The 20,766-nt window shown below is 41.1% G+C and overlaps 1 protein-coding gene across 1 annotated transcript in view; it reads right to left on the reverse strand.

Moving 5' to 3' along the window:
* Nucleotides 1-6,659: 6,659 nt before the first annotated feature.
* Nucleotides 6,660-20,766, reverse strand: part of LOC105485004 (cerebellar degeneration related protein 2) — a 31,456-nt gene continuing 17,349 nt past the window's right edge. Inside the window, exons 3-5 of the mRNA XM_011747152.3 lie at nucleotides 10,692-10,840; nucleotides 10,270-10,434; nucleotides 6,660-8,542 (exon numbers count right to left, since the gene is read on the reverse strand). Of these exons, the coding sequence (XP_011745454.2) occupies nucleotides 7,684-8,542; nucleotides 10,270-10,434; nucleotides 10,692-10,840 (1,173 nt within the window). The 3' untranslated portion in view covers nucleotides 6,660-7,683. The remainder of the gene's footprint in view (nucleotides 8,543-10,269; nucleotides 10,435-10,691; nucleotides 10,841-20,766) is intronic.

Raw genomic sequence — 20,766 nt, forward strand, 5'->3', positions numbered from 1 at the left:
TCGCTTGAACCTGGGAGGCGGACATTGCAGTAAGCCAAGACCATGCCATTGCACTCCAGCCTGGGCAACATGAGCAAAACTCCACTGCGGAAAAAAAAAAAAAATTTAGATGGGTGTGGTGGCACACGCCTGTAATCTCAGCTACTGGGGAGGCTTAGGCGGGAGAATTGCTGGAACCCGTGAGATGGAGGTTGCAGTGAGCCAAGATCACACCACTGCACTCCAGCCTGGGAGACAGAGCAAGACTCTGTCTCAAAAAAAAAAAAAAAAAAAAAGAAAAAAAAAAAAGAAATACAAAGGAACCTAAGAAACTACCATAAAAAATTACCAGCAAACTGGATAACCTACAAGAAATGGATGAGTTCCTAGACACATACAGCCTATCAAGACTGAATCACAAAGACACAGAAAATCTGACCAATGAGTAAGAAGGTTGAATCAATAATTTAAAAAAGTCTGCCATCAAAGAAAAGCCTAGGACCTGGTGGCATCATTGCCGAATTTAACTACACATTTATGGAAAACTAATGCCAATCTTTCTGAAACTTCCAAAAATTTGATGAAGAGGAATACTTTCAAACTATGTTTACAAGGCCAGAACTACCCTGATATCAAATCCAGACAAGGACACTATAAGAAAAGAAAATTAGGCCGGGGACAGTGGCTCATGCCTGTAATACCAACACTGTGAGGCCAAGATGGGCAGATCACCTGAGGACAGGAGTTCGAGAACATCCTGGCCAAAATGGTGAAACCCCGTCTCTACTAAAAATTACAAAAATTAACCGAGAGTGGTGGCGCATGCCTGTAATACCAGCTACTTGGGAAGCTGAGGCCAGAGAATCACTAGAACCTGGGAGGTGGAGGTTGCAGTGAGCTGAGATGGTGTCACTGCACTCCAGCCTGGGCAACAGAGAGAGACTCCATCTTAAAAAAAAAAAAAAAAAAAGTAAAGGAAAAAAATTAGATCAATATCCTTGATGAGCACAGCTGCAAAAACCTCACCAGAACTAGCAAACCAAATTCATTACATTAAAAGGCTCATTCACCATGATCAAGTGGGATTTATCCCAGCCTGGGCAATATAGCAAAACCCCATCTCTGCAAAAAAATAATTTTTTTTTTTTTTTTTAATTAGCCAGTGTGGTGCTGTGTGCCTGTAGTCTCAGCTACTTGGAAAGCTGAGGCAGGAGGATTGCTTGAGCCCAGGAGTTTGAGACTGCAGTGAGCTATGACCACCACTGCACTCCAGCCTGAGTGACAGAGTGAGACCTTGTCTCCAAAACAAAGTTGGATTTATCCATGGGATGCAAGGGTGGTTCAATGGTTCAACATATGTGGTGTATCAATAGATGTAATACACCACATTAACAGAATGAAGGACAAAAACCATATAATTTTCTCAATAGATGCAGAAAAAGCATCTGAAAATGAACAACCATTCATGATTTAAAAATCAACAAATTAAGTATAGAAGGAATGCCCACTCTTACCACTTCCATTCAACAAAACACTGGAAGTTCTAATTATAGCAATTGCACAGGAAAAATGAAAGGCTGGTGGCTCACACCTGTCCTCCCAGCACTTTGGGAGGCCGAGGCGGGCGGATCACCTGAGGTCAGGAGTTCGAGATTAGACTGGCAAACATGGTGAAACCCCTACTCTACTAAAAATACAAAAATTGGCCAGGCATGGTAGTGTAAGCCTGTAATCCCAGTTACTTGGGAGGCTAAGGCAGGAGAATCGCTTGAACCTGGAAGGTGGAGGTTGCAACGAGCTGAGATTGTGCCACTGCACTCCAGCCTGGGCGACAGAGTGAGACTCTGTCAAAAAAAAAAAAAAAAAAAAAGCATCCAAATCAGAAATAAGTCAAATTGTTCCTGTTTGCAGATGACATGATTTTATATATGGAAAATGTGTATATCTACATGCAAAAGAATGAAGCTGAACTCTTATCTTACACCTTACACAAAAATCAACTCAAAATGGATTAAAAACCTATTTTTAGACTGGGCACAGTGGCTCACACCTGTAATCCCAGTACTTTGGGAGGCTGAGGCAAGCAGATCACTTTAGGTCAGGAGTTTGAGACCAGGCTGGCCAACGTGGCGAAACCCCGACTCTACCAAAAATACAAAAATTAGCAAGGCATGGTGAAGCGTGCCTATAATCCCAGCTGCTCGGGAGGCTGACGCAGGAGAATCACTAGAACCTGAGAGATGGAGGTTGCAGTGAGCCAAGATCGCGCTACTGAACTCCAGTCTGGGGGACAAAGCGAGACACCATCTCAAAAACAAAACAAAACAAAAAACATATTTTAAGAACTGAAACTATAAAACCTTAAGAAAAAAAAACAGAGAAAAAGGTCTTTGACATTAATCTTGGCAATGATGTTTTGAGTGGGACACCAAAAGTACAGACAACAAAAGCAAAAACAAAACAAACTACCTCAAACAAAAGCTTCTGTATAGCAAAGGAAACAATCAACATGAAAAGGCAGCCTATGCACTGGGAGAAAATACTTGCAAACTATATATCTAATAAGGGGTTAATAAGCAAAATATATAGGGAACTCAATAGCATTCAAATGAATAACCTGATTTTAAAATGGGCAAAGCATCTGAAGAGTCATTTCTTCAAAGACATAAAAATGGCCACCAGGGATATAGGTGGCTCAACATCACTAATCATCAAGAAAATGCAAATAAAAAGCACAATGAGTTATCTCACAGGTTAGGATAGCTTTTATCAAAAAGACAAGAAATAGCAAGTGGTGAAGTTGTAGAGAAAACTGAACATTTGTACACTGTTAATCAGAATGCAGATTGGTGCTGCACTGTGGAAAACAGTATGGATGCTCTTAAAGATAGAACTACCATATGATACAGCAATCCCGCTCCTGGGCATATGCCTAAAGGAAACAAAATCACCACCTTGTAAAGATAACTACGTTCCCATGTTCATTGAAGCATTATTCACAGGAGCCAACATATGGAAACAACCAAGGTGTCCATCAACAGACGAATGGATAAAGAAATGATGCCATAATAATTTACATACATACCATGGAACTTCAGCATTAAAAAGGGAAGTCCTGCCATTTGCAACAACAGGGATGAAGCTGGAGGAGGACATCATGTTAAATGACGTAAGCTAGACACAGGAAGAAAAATACTGCATGATCCCACTTATATGTAGAATCTTTAAAACAAACAAACATCAACAACAACAAAAACAGTAAAATAGTGGTTACCGGGGTGGGGGAAATGGGAAAAGGTAAGTCAACATTGCAGTTATGTAGGATGGACGAGCCTAAGAGATCTAATAGACAACATGAGGGCTTATAGTTAATAAAATTGTATCATATACTGGTAATTTGCCAAGGGAGTTGATTTTAGGTACTTATCACACACATGAGTATGTTATGATGGGTATGTTAATTTGCTTGACACATGGGTATGTTATGAGTATGTTAATTTGCTTGACCTTGATATACTGTATATATCAAGTTTATCAAAACATTGAACATATTAAATATATACAATAAAAAGAACATAAGAGGATATAGATATGTATATAACAAAGGAAGGGGAAAAATGAAAATAAAGTTTTATTTGATGAAACAACAAAAATATGTATAGTTCTTTTTCTTTTTTTAGAGACAGGATCCCACTATATTGCCCAGGCTGGAGTACAGTGGCTATTCACAGGTGCAGTAATAGTGCATTATAGCCTTGAACTCCTGGGCTCAAGTGATCCTCCTGCCTCAGCCTGCCAAATAGCTGGGACTATAGGTGCACACCACTGTGCCTGTCTCATTTTTGATATAAATTCTTAAAACAGGAATACATGGATTCCTGATTAATAAAAAAAATCCAGCATTATGCTAAATCAAACAATGGACATATTGTTTAGGATTCAGACAAGCAATTTTACTCTCACCATATTTAATATTTTGGATATTTCAGAGCATTTAAACAAGTGTAAAAATTAAGTAGCCAAACAGTATTTTTCCAGGTATATTGAAGGAGTTGAATAAAAGATATTCGCCATAATTCAACAAGATAGCTGAAATCAATAGCTTTTCTATACACAACTAGTTACAAAGTATAGCAGAAGAAAAATCCCATTTCCAACATCCAAAAGACAAACCTTTAAAAATATGCAAGACCTAAATGGTAAAAATTTGAAAACCGAGACACACAAAGACCATTTGAACAAATGGAAAAACATATGCCGTTCATGACCAACATGGTAAAACCCCATCTCTACTAAAAATACAAAAATTAGCTGGGCGTGGTGGTGGGTGCCTGTAATCCTAGCTACTCAGGAGGCAGAGGTTGCAGTGAGCCGAGAACACACCACTGCACTTCAGCCTGGGTGACAGAGTGAGACCCCATCTCAAAAACAAGACATACAGTCATGTTTTTAGATAGAAGCCTCTGTATGATTAAGCCTGTTCTTATTAATCTATTTATTTAACTTGATCTCAATAGAAGTACCAATTTCCCCTCAAGAACCAGACAGCTAATTTTAAAGTTCATATTGGGGAAAAAAATGCAAAAAAAAAAAAAAAAAAAAAAAAATCCAGGAAAATTCTGAAAGAATGAGAAAAGGTTAACTTCCCCTTAGCAGTTATGAAAAATATAAATATCCAAGTACAGCAACTTAAAACTGCAAAATAAGACAATAAAAAATAAAAATTTAGAACTGCATTAGGTACATGAAAATCAGATCCTAGAACAGAAATAGGTTAAAATTCATGTAGATTTAGTACTAATATGGGTGGCATTTCAGGCGTTCGTGGACAGACTTCAGATGAATCAAAGAACTCTCAAACACAAAAAGACGTGTTAAAGATTCATATACATAAAAGTGGCCGGGTGTGGTGGCTCACATCTGTATTCCCAGCACTTTGGGAGGCCAAGGCAGGCAGATCACTTGAGGCCAAGTGTTCGAGATCAGCCTGGCCAACATGGTAAAACCCCATCTCTACTAAAAATGCTGGGCAACACGGCGAAACCCCATCTCTACCAAAAGTTAAAAAATTAGCTAGGCATGGTGGCACGCACCTCTGGTAGGAAGGCTGAGGTGGAAGGATTGCTTGGGCCCATAAGTCAAGGGCTGCAGTGAGCTGTGTTCATGCCACCACACTCCAGCCTAGGCAACAGAGCAAGACCTTCTCAGAACAAAACACAGCAAAAAAATCAGATAGAAATTAAGATAATCTGGGACAAAACACTTTCAAACTTCTAACTGTAAAACTGCATGTATAAAGTACTAGAGCTCTTTAAATAGGGAAAGGAGACTACAAATGGCTAACAGATTTAAAAAGTCTTATTAATAGAAATGCAAATATAAGCTACAAGGAAAACACCATTTTTCTATTAGTTTGGCAAAGGTCAAGAAGCTTCTTGGCACAAGTACGAAACAACAGACATCCTCATCCATTGCTAATGGGAGTATCAATAAACTCCGGATGACAGTAATTGCAGAATACCTTTTTACTCAACTTATAATAATATATCTTCTAGAATCACAAATATCCATAGATGAATGTAAGACTGTTCATTACAGGCTTTTTCTTTGGTAGTAGCAAAAGACTAGAACAATCTGCTCACTAGGTACTAAACAAATTATTACATGTCCATAAACTGGAATACTATGTAGCTACTATTAGAAAAGTACATCATCAGATAAAGACACATGGTTCAATAAAAATGTAAGATGAAGAGTGCCTATGCTCATTTGCTTAAAAATGCAGGGTGACAAACATAGCAGTTGTGCTAATTTAGGCACATATTTTAGGAGAATACACGTAAAACTGGCAAATAGCTGATTCCAGGGAGGAGATGGACTGAGAAGGGATCCCTAACCCCCAGGCCGTGGTCTAGTACGGTCCATGACCTATTAGGAACCGGGCTGCGCAGCAGGAGGTAAGCAGTAGGTCAGAGAGTGAAGCTTCATCTGTCTTCACAGCTGCTCCTCATCGCTCGCATTACCACCTGAGCTCCCCCTCCGGTCAGATCAGCAGTGGCATTCGATTCTCATAGGGAGTGCAAACCCTATTGTGAACTGCGCATGTGAGGGATCTAGGTTGAGCATTCCTTATGAGAACTAATTTCTGATGATCTGAAGTGGAAGTTTCATCCTAAAACCATCCCCTGCAACCTTGGGTCTGTGGAAAAAAACTGTCTTCCATAAAATCAGTCCCTGGTGCCAAAAAATTGGGTACCGCTGCTTTACAAAGTGAAATTTTAAAAAGACGTTTTACCTGTTTTTAAAAACTTAATCCAAAAGCAAAAGTAATTTAGATTCAATGCCCGTTTTAATGTTTGAATAGCATAGTTTCTTTGCTATGATCAAATGTTTTGAGAATCAGTCAAATGCTATTAATTCAGAATCAAGTCTGACATTTCTGAAATAGTGAAAATTAGAGTATATAAATTTGAAAATGTCAAGTAATTTTAATGAACATTTAGCAATATGAGCAGAATTTGTGCTATTAAGTTATACAAATCCAAGGCTTCCCTATTTAAAATAGGAAAAAAAATCACTGTAAATCTTTCTAGCGATATTTGTTAGAAGAAAAAAAAGTCAACAGTTGGTTATAAGAGTGAAATGGCTTATACTGAAAGTAAGACATACAGTAGATCCTATTTGTTCATTTTCATAGGTAGCTTTATTTGGTTTTTAGAAAAATATATACAATAATCGGAACCTCAGTTCTTAAATAGTTTTAAATTAAAAGTATACAAGTAAGAGGATATGTTTCCACAGTCAGAACATCAATACTGCTTAATAATGTAGATAGGAATTTCTGCAACAAGTCAAAACATTTACAGAACTCAGGAAGAGCAGCTTGTGGCTGGCAAGTCAGCCAGCTCAGAAAACAGGTAGGAGGGGAAGAGGTTTCATCTTTCCCCTTTAGTGTGAATTTGAGAAAGTGATGAAAGATTTACATGTTCACGTATCCTAAAGGCTAGAGCTTTCAATAAAAACATTAGAATGTAGGGGCGGAGGCCCTCTAGGGCGTATGCTAACAAGCTAACTTGGATCAAACAAAAATTTGCCATCTCAATTTGGTATTCAGTTTGATTTGGATATATTAGGATTACCTGTCAGTCACAGTTCAACTAGTTCAGATACAACAAAACTCAAGCATTTGGAGTATTTGTTAATGACATTTCTTTTGGATCAGACCCCTGCTTTCTCTTGAACATTCTTCTTAATGAATTCACAGTATTCAGTGTTTGCAAAAGATACTTGAGTTTGACAGCCCTCTGACTTTACATCGTTTTGAGAAGTTGCGCAAGGAAGCAATAGGAACTGCCTTAGCTTTGTGCCAACTCGGCCCTTCTCCCCCATACTGTAGTAACTCCAGGCCTACTTCTCCAGTAGTATAGCTCTTCCCTCCACTGGTCCTTTTCAGGAATTGAAGTCTAATCAGTGCGCCAGCCAGAGGCCAGTTTGTCATGGGATTTCCTGGGGAGCTTAAATGGAAGTGGATCAGAGAACTGATACCAGTAGCCACCTCCTTTCCTCGTTGTATGCATTTGCTAAATAAGCAAAGCAATGAGGCAAATGTCACAAGCAACATCAGGCTTCCAAGTCTACAAACACTTGTCTGAATGAGAGAGGTGATAGGCAATAGGCAAATTAGTAGTAGAGCTAGAGGTTCAATTAAGAATGAGAGGAGAGTGATCGGTATTTTGTTCTCTGTTCATCTATTTCCTGCTTAGTTTTCTTGATGCAACTAAAGATCTCCTTAAACAACGCTTTGTATTCTGGAGGTGTTGTAGGGGAACTGACGGGCTCTGGGTTGACAGAGGCCAGTTCCCAGCCGCTGGCAACAGGCTCAGACTGGGCGTTCACTCCAGTCAGGTCCTTGGCCGGAGCCCTGGAGGTCTGTACAGCCTTGTGTGACAGGGAGTCCTGTTCCTGTTGGCACTTCTTCAGCAGCTCTTCATACTTCACCTTCAGGGCACTGTACTGTGTGTCCACTTCGTGCAGAAGGGAGATGCCCCTCTGTTTCACAGCCTTGGCCCTCCTGATGCAGGTCTCCTCATGGCCCTTCACGATGTCACTCCCTGCCAAGCTGCTGAGGATCGTCTCACTGCTGCTGCGCTTGAGAGGCTTTCTGTGTGGTTCCGGCACAGTCAGGAACATCTCTTCCAGCAGGCTCTGGCTGGGTTCTTTGAAAGGAACAAACAGAGAGTCTGGCACCAGCTTCTCAACCCCATTCACAAATGGATGCTCTGACTGCAACATCTGTCGCATCTCTGCCACCTCAGCCTCTAGTTCCAGCGCCCGTGCTCGGTAGGCACCTGTGGCCCCCAGCTGCTGCTCCAGTTCACTGTTCTCCTTTAACACCAGCCCATATTCCTCCTCCATAGTCACCCGCTTCTGCCGCTCCAGGCTCAGCTGGGCCTGCAACATTGTCACCGTTTTTTTCAAGTGCTCATTTTCCTCTTCATCAGGGCTTGGCTGACTTTGCAAGGAAGTGATCTTTTCAGCGAACACATGATCATACACGAAGTGTCTAGGGAAAAAAATATTGAAAGAATGTATTACACAGGTCCACTGAGAATGAAGTGAGGAAGACTGGTGATTTTTTTTCAACTAAATAAATTTGAGGAGCTGTGACAGTGACTGATTTTTTTTTTCTTTTTTTTTTTGAGATGGAGTCTCACTCTGTCGCCAGGCTGGAGTGCAGTGGAGCGATCTCAGCTCATTGCAACCTCAGCCTCCCGGGTTTAAGCAATTCTCCTGCCTCAGCCTCCCAAGTAGGTGGGATTTTAGGCATGCGCCACCATGCCTGGCTAATTTTGTATTTTTAGTAGAGACGGGATTTCTCCATGTTGGTTAGGCTGGTTGGTCTCCCAACCTCAGGTGATCCTCCTGCCTCGGCCTCCCAAAGTGCTGGGATTTACAAGTGTGAGCCACTGCACCCGGCCGACAGTGACTGATTTTTAGCCACACTGGAGCAGTGGCTAAAATGGAACTGTGTGAGGCTGGTAAATAAACACATGAAAGCAAACTCAGTTTTTGCGATGAATCTTTTTTTAATGTTGAAAGTACTAAAGAACATCTATTCCCAAAGACTGGCAGTATGCCAATGACCTCACAAGGGAAACCTTAAAAAGTACTGGTGCCTGGGCCCCAACCCACAGATTCTAACCTAGTTGGTCTGCTACCCGGCCTGAGGGTTTCTAAAGGCTCTCCAAATGATTCATAATACATAATTACGATTGAATCACTACAGCAAATTACTGTTGCTGTGGTGTTTAACCAGGAATGTTCATCAGAATTGCCTGGGCAGCTTTTTACCCACACCCAGAAATTCTGATTTAGGCCTGAGGGAATGTGTTGGTATCTGCATTTTGAAAAACTCCACAGGTGATCTGATGTGCAGCCAAAGACCCACCAAATGAACCACCTGATTTCTCCTGCTCAGTCCAAGGCACCTTGCTTGACTATTTATTTGTGTTTTTATTTGCTTATCTGCCGTTCCGTTAGACTGAAAGCTCACAGGGATAGGAACTCTATTCTGCTCACCAGCCCTCAGGTCTGGCATAGAGCTTGCCATACAACAAGTGTTCCACAAATACTTCTTTTTTTTTTTTTTGAGACGGAGTCTCGCTCTGTCGCCCAGGCTGGAGTGCAGTGGCGCAATCTCGGCTCACTGCAAGCTCCGCCTCCCGGGTTCACGCCATTCTCCTGCCTCAGCCTCCTGAGTAGCTGGGACTACAGGCGCCCACAACCGCGCCCAGCTAATTTTTTGTATTTTTAGTAGAGACGGGGTTTCACCGTGGTCTCGATCTCCTGACCTTGTGATCCGCCCGCCTCGGCCTCCCAAAGTGCTGGGATTACAGGCTTGAGCCACCGCGCCCGGCCTCCACAAATACTTCTTAAAGATTCAGACTTGTAACTCTAAATTATAAAGGTACTTCTTTAAGCAAAAAATCTTGTTTGCTTGAATTTTTGTTTTACCAATATTTCTATAGTCTATCAGAAGTCATTCATCTTAAACTATGATTTAACACATTAAAAGCCCTGAAATAAGTGCTCTAAGACTTTCAAAATAAGAATTACTAATCTATAAGAACTGTGTAATTTCTATGTTTAAGTGATTTTGTTCAAAACCAATGGTAGCTTAATAGCTAAGTGACATTTCTTAAAATGGTACTTTCAATCTACTGGAATTCAGAATGTGCCAATGACATGAGACAGTCCCTGCTGTAACTCCACAGACAGGTAGGCTCTTACTGGCGGAGATCATACAGCTCCTTCAGACATGCAAAGCTGGGTGCCGGTTTCTCCTGGTCACACTTCCCCTGGCTCCTTCTCCCTCGGCCAGATGACTTCAGCTCCTCCACTTGGCTCTGCAGGTGATCAATGTTGGTTTGCAGGCATTCAATCGTTTCAGTCAGGCTGTAAGGAACAGACAGAAGCCACTGCTGCTTGTCATACTGAATCAAGGGCAAAAGCGGTGAGGAGAGATTAGATGCGAGCCACTCACATTGGGCTTTCTTAATTGGAAAGGACATCTATTTAATCTCCATTCTCCAGAAAGAATTAAATTAAACTTTATCCCATATTGACCTAAACCCACTGCAGCCATGTTCTATTCTAGTTTATACTAAAGAACTTCCCTCTAGGCCTTCCTTGTCAGATTCTAGAAAATTTACCTCAGAATCTTTTGCTGTGAGGCCTTGCTGTCAGCAACTAGTTTTTGATTTGTTTCTTCCAGTTCCCTTGCTGTGACATCTAATTGTTCATAAACCTTTGCATGTTGTTCGTTCATCTGCCGTAGAAGCTCCACTTGCTTGGTCAGATACTGTAAGAGAAGATCAGGACCAGGTGACACAAACAGATAAGATACCTGCTGTTCCTTGGCTGGCCATGGTGGCTCATGCCTGTAATCCCAGCACTTTGGGAGGCTGAGACATACGGCTCACCTGAGGTCAGGAATTCGAGACCAGCCTGACCAACATGGTGAAATCTCGTCTCTACTAAAAATACAAAAATTAGGCAGGTGTGGTGACACATGCCTGTATTCCCAGCTACTTGGGAGGCTGAAGCAGGAAAATTACTTGAACCCGGGAGACAGAGGTTGCAATGAGCTGAGATGGCGCCATTGCACTCCAGCCTGGGCAACAAGAGTGAAACTCCATCTCAAACAAAGAAACAAACAAAAAAAGATACCTGCTGTTCCAACACCCATTCTCTGATTCTCAACACCAACTCTTGTTGGGGTGGGGCTGGCATACAGTCTCCATCTCTGGGCTCACTGTCCTCCCAGCACTGCCCAGAAGCTCCCTTAGACCCATTTCAGTTTTCTCCAGGCCTTCTCACATCAGCGTGATTGATTCAATTATTGGCCACTGGTGACTAAGCTCAATCTCCAACCCTTCCCTCTATCCAGAAGTTATGGGGCTGGGACTGATAGATCTAACCCTCTAATCATGTGGTTGCTTTCTCTGGTGACCGGACCTCATCCTATCAGGAAACTCAAGGGTTTTAGGAGCTCTATGCCAGGAACCAGGGACAAAGACCAAATATATAATTTTTATTATACCGTATGTTTATTTTAAGAAAATAAGAAATTAAACTCCCTGTCTTCCTAAGAAACGAGCACAGGCTATCCTTTATATGCTTAGCTCCCTTAATGCTCACCAATACCCCACTGCATTGTGAGGCTAATTTGCCAAAGCATATACCATGCATAAAATTAATATTCAACCAAAAAAATCTAAAGTGAGACATAATAATCCCTTAAGACAAAAAGCATGGAACATGTGATCAAAGTTTAAGCAAAAACATCATGTTTAACAGAAATAAAGCCTAATGCGGAGGATTTTTGTTTTTTTAATTATACTCTAAGTTCTAGGGTACATGTGCACAATGTGCACAATGTGCACAATGTGCACAATGTGCAGGTTTGATACATAGATATACATGTGCCATGTTGGTTTGCTGCACCCATCAACTCATCATTTACATTAGGTATTTCTCCTAATGCTGTCCCTTCCCCAGCCCCCCAGCCCCCAACAGGCCCCAGTGTGTGATGTTCCCTGCCCCGTGTCCAAGTGATCTCATTGTTCAATTCCCACCTATGAGTAAGAACATGTGGTATTTGGTTTTCTGTCCTTGTGATAGTTTGCTGAGAATGATGGTTTCCAGCCTCATCCATGTCCCGCAAAGGACATGAACTCATCCTTTTTTATGGCTACACAGTATTCCATGGTGTCTATGTGCCACATTTTCTTAATCCAGTCTATCACTGATGGACGTTTGGGTTGGTTCCAAGTCTTTGCTATTGTGAAGTGCCGCAATAAACATACGTGTGCATGTATCTTTAGAGCAGCATGATTTTGAATCCTTTGGGTATATACCCAGTAATGGGATTGCTGGGTCAAATGGTATTTCTAGTTCTAGATCCTTGAGGAATCGCCACACTGTCTTCCACAATGGTTGAATTAACTTACACTCCCACCAACAGTGTAAAAAGCGTTTTTATTTCTACGTGGAGGATTTTAACTTGGAAAAAAGATCACTTTCTTTCTCTGAGTGAGGCATCCTGGACCAAAAAAAAAGAAAAGTATGTTGCTTTGAAGAGAAAGATATGTTAGCTTAATATGCTTCAAAGACTCCTGTTATTTTTAATTTTATGAGATTTTTATCACCATTATCCTCCTTATTCACAAGAAATTTATCAGATGATTTATTCTGGTCCTGCTAAGACTGCCTCCTAAATGGCCAAGGATAAAGGGGAATAATTCCAACCTTAACGCCGCAGTGTAAGTCACCTTGACTCCCTCCCCTGCTCAGCTCTACCTGAAGATACTAAAACACAGTATATACTCCAAAGGAAATAATCACAGTATTTCCCTGGACAGAACCAGAAAGGGGGGAGAAATGGTTTGAAGCTTATTGATGATTAAACTGTAAAAGACTCAGAACTTGACTTTAAAAACACTCTTCTTGGCCAGGCACATGGCTCACACCTGTAATCCCAGCATTCTGAGAGACCGAAACAGGCAGATTGCTTAAGGCCAGGAGTTCAAGACCAGCCTGGCCAACATGGCAAAAACCGACCTCTAGTAAAAATACAAAAATTAGGCTGGCGTGGTGGCACGTGCCTGTAATCCCAGGTACTCAGGAGGCTGAGGCATAAGAATCTTTTGAACGTGGGAGGTGGAGGTTGCAGTGAACCAAGATCGTGCCACTGCACTACAGCTGGGGCGACAGAGGCTCTGTCTCAAATACAACACAACACACTCTTCTTGAGGCTTTTTCTACAACTCTATCTGCAAGGCTAACAAACTGAAACAATGGGCTAAATAACACTCAACGGGCCCTTAAAGTGTTGAAAAAAGCATATATGGCTTTTTTTTTCAAATCCACTTATACATAACTCAGCAGCAAAGGGTTGAACAAACACTTAACCTAACTTCAACTTTTTCATCTGAAACTCTTGGGGTCAAAAGTGTTTTGGAAAATTCTTTAAATTTTAGAAAGACAACATGGCGCTCATACCTGACACGCACCTGACACTTTATAATACGTAACCTGTGAGGTCTGGGCAGCACCCTGTATCGAGCCATCAAATTTCTGCATCAAAAAGTATGAACTAAGACTATAAACAGCCTCACACCAGTTCAGGTAAAGATCTACTACCAAATGAATCTGTTGTAAATTTAAAGGGAAAAGAAAATCTTACTTTATAGAGCTTTTTGGGTTCGGAATTGGTAAGTGGTTATGGATCTGTTAGTACCTACTATGTAGAACTGGAAGAATTAAATGAGAGGTGAGCACACAGCACGGTCTATAAAAGCCTGTGTGTAATCTTCACTGCCTCAACTTCCACCAGCTTCTTCTGGTCCTTTGGAAATCAACCACTAATTCTCATGAGTGAAGCTTTTTCAGAACTAAAGGAGTAGGCCCTTAATCCTGCCCTCTGGCTAGTAAGGCCATAGTAGGTTCTTGTCATTGATGGGAACATGTTCAATCTCTTAGGAATTGATGAGATTCCACGGAAGTGGAAAAAAGGCTTAGAATCACAAGAATACATACATAATAGCTACAGAAATTTTTCAAGCTTCTTTGTATCAAGTATAAATTATCAAGTATTCTTTAGGACTCAGAACTACCTTTAAAAAGGCTAATGTATAAACCAGACATTAATTTACTAATATACAACAGGAGCTGTTTGTTCCTGCCCAGTGACAAGAATATTCACATCCTCTACATAGGACACAGCTGCCCCACAAAGGGCATGTGAAAGGCCAATTCATGAATCGGAGTCTCTGGTAGACATGGGATCAGAGGAGTCTGATGGGAGGCAGTGATATCCTAACTAAGAGCACAAGCTTTGGGGTCAGAACCTGGTCTGAGGTTTTGCTTTGCTGTTTAGAACCGGGTGACCTACAGCAAGCACATTTTTCTTAGGTGAGTTCTCCTCATCAACCCCATAAGGCTGTGAAGATAAATATGTGTGTGGCAGAGACTGGACTATGTCACCCCAAAGCATGCGTCTTTGGCATAAAAAGTTTCCTGCCTCCTCCCTCTCTACCAGAGAGAACAAAGGTTAACCACTAACATCTTTAGAACTTTATGGGCCAGAAGACAGCATCAGAGGAATCCACACTAACAAGCTTTGCTAAGGGGCCTTTATCACCACTTATTTGCCTTCCCACAAGTTCTGCCCCTAGACAAAGTCCTTCTCCTTTGTCTTGTCACTTCTCTAAAAATTGAAGATACTAAATAAGCTGGAATTCAAAGCCACCTTTGAGAATTACTCATTCCCTGGGTATCTCCCACACATATATATGAAATAGATATGCTAATAAGTTTTTCTCTTGTTAATATGTCTTTTGTTACAGGGGTCCTTTCCAACTTAAGCGCTCATGAAGGTTGACGAAAAAAAATTTTTTCCTCCCTGACATATACAAATATATAATTTACATAAAGGTTAATATATGTAGAGAGTTAAGCATGAGATCTGGAAGATGGTAAAATTGCTCAATAAGGAGGAGCTACTGTCATCTTTATTTAAAGCTACAGTTTTCAAACTTCACATGTGCTAAGATTCACCTGGAAGATTTATTAAAGTGTAAGAACCTGGGTCTCTTTCCCTCAAAAGGCAGACTGGAGTACAGCCAGGATTCTGCATTTTTAGCAACAAACCCAGCTGATATTAGTACAGGCAATCCACAGATCACACTTAGAGAAATGTTGATCTTGGTCATGGAAAATCCTGGAAGTCCCTGCCCTGACCAATGTCCTTTTCTCTTGGGTCTAGGAGACACAGGCATTCACTGGATCAATGATGACTCTTTGGCTTAATGCTCACCATCTCCCTTCATAGGGCTCAGCTTAGATGCAGTTACCCACTAAGATTAGGTTATATTTTAACTGTACCACAGCAGCATTCTTCATCATGTTTCATTTTGTTATGTTCTTACAATCATTAATTCCCTGAAATTACAAATTAGTCACCTTAACCTTGCTTGAGTGATCCTTCCTAACTTCTCAGTCCACACAAATACTGAATTTCTACAGATGGCTAATTTTATCCACTGCATTTTAAAACTTTCTATTGTGGACCAGGTGTGGTGCCTCATGCCTGTAATCCCAGCACTTTGGGAGGCCAAGGCGGGTGGATCACTTGAGGTCAGGAGTTCGAGACCAGCCTGGCCAACATGGTGAAACTCCATCTCTACTTAAACAAAACAAAACAAAAATTTAGCTAGGCATGGTGGCACACGCCTGTAGTCTCAGCTACTTGGGAGGCTGAGGCATGAGAATCGCTTGAACCCAGAAGGCAAAGGTTGCAGGATGCAGTGAGATAAGATCACATCATTGCACTCCAGCCTGGGTGACAGAGTAAGACTCTGTCTGAAAATAAATAAATAAATAAAACTTTCTACTGTGGATAATCTCAAACATGCAGATAAATGGTTTAATGAACTCCCATGTACCCATCAACCAGTTTCAGCAATTATCAACATACAGTCAATCTTATTTCATCTTTACTCTCCTATTTTCCTCATCCTCCAATCATTTTAAAGTTAATCCAAGGCATCTCAAGTATACATCTTCATACATTTCTAGGACTTTTCATTTTAACCATAATTCCTAAGGGAAAAAAAAACCTCAATAGTTCCTTAACATCTCTTATGTTTCAGCATTAATATTTTCCCAATTGCCTCTTAAGTGGTTTTTCCAGCTTCATTTGTTAGCTATTGATTTTTTTAAAATTTCACACTTAGGGGAGATATCTTTGCCTTTTTTGGAGTTGCCCCACGGCAAGGCAAGCGCCTCCCTCCTCTAATGCCTTTACTCTACCATCCCCTATCTGGGGGGATGCACTTCCCCTGGTTAGCTCCACCTAAGGCAGCAGTTCTTAGCCTGGGGTACATGGATAGACTTTAGAGAGTCTGTGAACATGGATGAATTTAAAGGGTCTGAACAGCTACATCTTCATTTTTGCTAACTTCGAAATGAAATTTGACATTTCTTTCAAGTATTAATAGAGGTGTTAAAATTTATAGGAGACCACTGGTTTGCACTGAGTCCCTGACCTAGGCCCAACAAACCAAACCAAAATGGAGTCACTTGTGCTAAAGTTCCATGTCAGCAAGACAAAGTTATTCATCTGACTTCTGAGAAATTAGAAGAGAAAATAGCCAAACCCCTAAACATGCCAGTTTTAGCCAGCATAAGGGACTTCCCTCTGCTTTAACCTTTACAAATAAATTAACTTTGAAATCACCCATTTTTTTTTGTTTCTGCTTTCCTCAGCCCCTGTCTATAAAACCAACTTCCTCTGCTCAGCTCATTGAAACCCTCATTCTCTAAGAATAAGGTGTTGCTGAACTTCAGAATCTCAAATAAAAGCCAATCTTTATATTTGTTGAAATTTTTTCTTTTGACAGAGGCAATAAACCACCAGTGGTATTAGCTTTATCCGTGACTTCATCAACAGAAATCACAGATATTTTCACACTGCACTATAGTTGCAGAAATCTTGATTTACTGCCTGCCTTCATCACTATTTGAAATCATGGTAGTTTCTAGATCTTGTTATTAAATATGTTAATACGTATCTATCTTATATCACAAATTTACTTTTTTCAATATTTGACAGGTATTTCATTATAACAGATTTCCTTTGTAATTCAATGAATTTTAAGAGGATTATCATAGATCTCATTAGATAATCAAAGGGATCCATGGCACCAAAGAAAGATTACAAACTCCAGTTATCCTTCTGGCCTCATTTCAAATATAACCTCTTCAGAAGCCTTTTAAGACCACTTTGGCCGGGTGCTGTGGCTCATGGTTGTAATGCCAGCACTCTGGGAGGCCAAGGTGGGCGGATCACCTGAGATCAGGAGTTTGAGACCAGCCTGGCCAACATGGCAAAACCCCATCTCTATTAAAAATACAAAAATTGGCTGGGCATGGTGGCTCATGCCTGTAATCCCAGCACTTTGGGAGGCCGAGGTAGGCAGATCACCTGAGGTCAGGAGTTCGAGACCAGCCTGACCAACATGGTGAAACCCTGTCTCTACTAAAAATATAAAAATTAGCCGGGTATGATGGCAGGTGCCTGTAATCCCAGCTACTCGGGAGGCTGAAGCAGGAGAATCACTTGAATCCGGGAGGTAGAGGTTGCAGTGGGCCGAGATCGCACCACTGTACTCCAGCCTGGGGGACAAAAGCAAGACTTCATCTAAAAAATAAAATAAAATTAAAATAAAATAAAATAAAATAAATAAAATAAAATAAATAGAAATACAAAAATTATCCAGGCAAGGTATTGCACACTTGTAATACCAGCTACTCTACTTGGGAGACTGAGGCAAGAGAATTGTTTGAACCTGGGAGGCAGAAGTTGCAGTGAGCCAAGATTATGCTACTGCGCTCCAACCTCGGCAACAAAACAAGACTCCATCAAAGAAAGAAAGAAAAGAAAGAGAAAGAGAAAGAAAGAAGGAAGGAGAGGAGAAGAGAGGAGAAGAAGGGCTACCTTAAAGCAGGACTAAAGTGGCAGCACTCCCAAAGTACCCTAAAATTTCTCTCAAAACAATACAATAATATTCAATTTTTTTGCTGTTATTTTTGAGATGGAGTCTCACTCTGTTGCCCAGGCTGAAGGTGGGATCTCAGCTCCCTGCAACCTTGGCCTCCTAGGTTAAAGTGATTCTCCTGCCTCAGCCTCCTGAGTAGCTGGGATTATAGGCTTGCACCACCACCCCAGGCTAATTTTTGTATTTTTAGTAGAGACTGGGTTTCACCATGTTGGCCAGGCTGGTCTTGAACTCCTGACCTCAGGAGATTCACCTGACTCAGCCTCCCAAAGTGGTGGGATTACAGGCATGAGCCACTGTGCCAGGCCAGCACTGTAGTCTTCTAAGAATGGAAGGCTCTTGTGTATCTAGTCCATTCCTCACACACAGTAGGGGCCAAAAAAATACTGGTGAACTGGCAGTTTCTAGACTTTTCTTCACAACTGCTTATTGTGCTTGGCATGACTCAGACTGTGAGATGTCAAGGGGGATTTAAGTGAAAGATTTTGAGAAGGGCTTTGGCTTTAGCCCTCTTGGGAAAACAGCCTATTAGCCACGAATTCTCTCCCCTCTTCTCCATTTATGTATTATTTCTCTGTATTTATTCCCATGGCAGCAATCGCCCCTGGTAATCTGAAGGGGAGACTTTTACAGTTCCTGCCAGATACTAGATGGGTCACAAGTTGTTGCTCTCTTAAAGACAGAATGCTCAAGTTAGAGTTGTGGCCAACATACAGGAAACAAGTCAATATGCAAATAAGTAAAAAGAGGCCATTTAAGAAACTATAGAAAGTTCCTCTTGTTTGATATATAAAAACCTGTGATACCTGTGGTAACAACACAATGAAACCATTTAAGAACTTGTGATATTTTGGTCTTAGAGGACTGGGCTTTAACAATCTAAAGAATGGCAAGGAGCTTGTTTTCACATGGTAGGAGCTTAATCTTATTATATGAAACCAAAATTAATCAGAAAAGCCCTTCACTTCTCCAAGATTCAGTTATAGGGGACATACAAAAGAGTCTGACAAAACCAGTCAGCAACTTAAAGAAAAATGGTGAGATCTCCAAGCAAGTACTGATGTAAGGCCAGACATCTAGGTCTATGGAGTCAGTGCTTCATTTTTTTCTGAATCTAGAAGGAAATGGGTTAGCTTATTTCCTACCTCTCATCTCAAGGTACAGACATGCTGCTGACATGCTGGTTTTCTCTTTGATACACAGCCTCCAATGAATCTGACTGCCATAGTAAACAGGAAAGGGAGACATTTGAAACAAAACAGTGGGGGAGGGGGGTCATGGGGTAGCAGAAATGTAGGTAAAATGTCAATTTATAGCAAAATGCCTTGGGTTTATCTGTCTAGGAATTTGCACAGACTGTCACCTCAACTACGAGTATAACGTTACAGTTATGCACAAAAGCTACAAACAGGCCACCTTTATAATTAAGGTAAACCTTTAAAAAACAAAGACCAGCAGAATTACATAAATACCTATTTGCAATTGCGGAATCCTAACCTGGAACGCAGGGAAAGACAGAAACAACCCCAAGTAAAAACGCATAGAAATAGAGTGGAAATCTGGCTTGTAAGCAGTGTTAGGATTATCCTAAAATTAAGGATTACAGCCTAAATCCTCTGAATTTAGTATCAAAATGAACTTCCACAATAGTTTCCTATGACTTTGGAAAAATCTCTTTCCCCTGATGAAAGTAATATATTTCCCCTGTAGAAATTTGGTGGGGAGAGGCATGAAAATGAAAACAGAAACCACCTATAATCCCATTATTAAAATTGTGGGATTAGATTGTTTTTAAAGTATTTCCAGTAATTCTGGAGGATTTATTTTTTCAGAATTAAGGTTCTTTCATGACTATAGTTAATAATATTTTATTGGCCAGGCGTGGTGGCTCAAGCCTGTAATCCCAGCACTTTGGGAGGCCGAGATGGGCGGATCACGAGGTCAGGAGATCAAGACCATCCTGGCGAACATGGTGAAACCCCGTCTCTACTAAAAAATACAAAAAACTAGCCGGGCGAGGTGGCGGGTGCCTGTAGTCCCAGCTACTTGGGAGGCTGAGGCAGGAGAATGGCGTGAACCCGGAAGGCGGAGCTTGCAGTGAGCTGAGATCCGGCCACTGCACTCCAGCTCGGGAGACAGAGCGAGACTCCGTCTCAAAAAAACAAAAAACAACAACAACAAAAAATTTTATTGTATACTTCAAAATAGCTAGAAAAGATATGGAATATTCCTAACATAAAGAAATGATAAATGTCGGAGGTCATGGGTATCTCAATTTAGATTTCATCATTACACACTGTATGCTTGCATCAAAATTTCACACGCACCCCATACATATGTAAAGCTATTATATACCCATACACATTTTTAAAGACTTTTTTCACCACTAAAATTCTTTTTTTTTGAGACGGAGTCTCGCTCTTTTGTTCAGGCTAGAGTGCAGTGGCGCAATCTCGGCTCACTGCAACCTCAGCCTCCTGAGTAGCTGGGATTACAGGTGCCCGCCACCACGCCCCGGCTAATTTTTGTATTTTTAGTAGATACGGGGTTTTGCCATCTTGGCCAGGCTTGTCTTGAATTCCTGACCTCGTGATCTACCCACCTCGGCCTCCCAAACTGCTGGGATTACAGGTGTAAGCCACCCAACCAGCCCACTACTAAAATT

Source organism: Macaca nemestrina, chromosome 18, assembly GCF_043159975.1.
Source record: "Macaca nemestrina isolate mMacNem1 chromosome 18, mMacNem.hap1, whole genome shotgun sequence".
Classification (NCBI taxonomy): domain Eukaryota; kingdom Metazoa; phylum Chordata; class Mammalia; order Primates; family Cercopithecidae; genus Macaca; species Macaca nemestrina.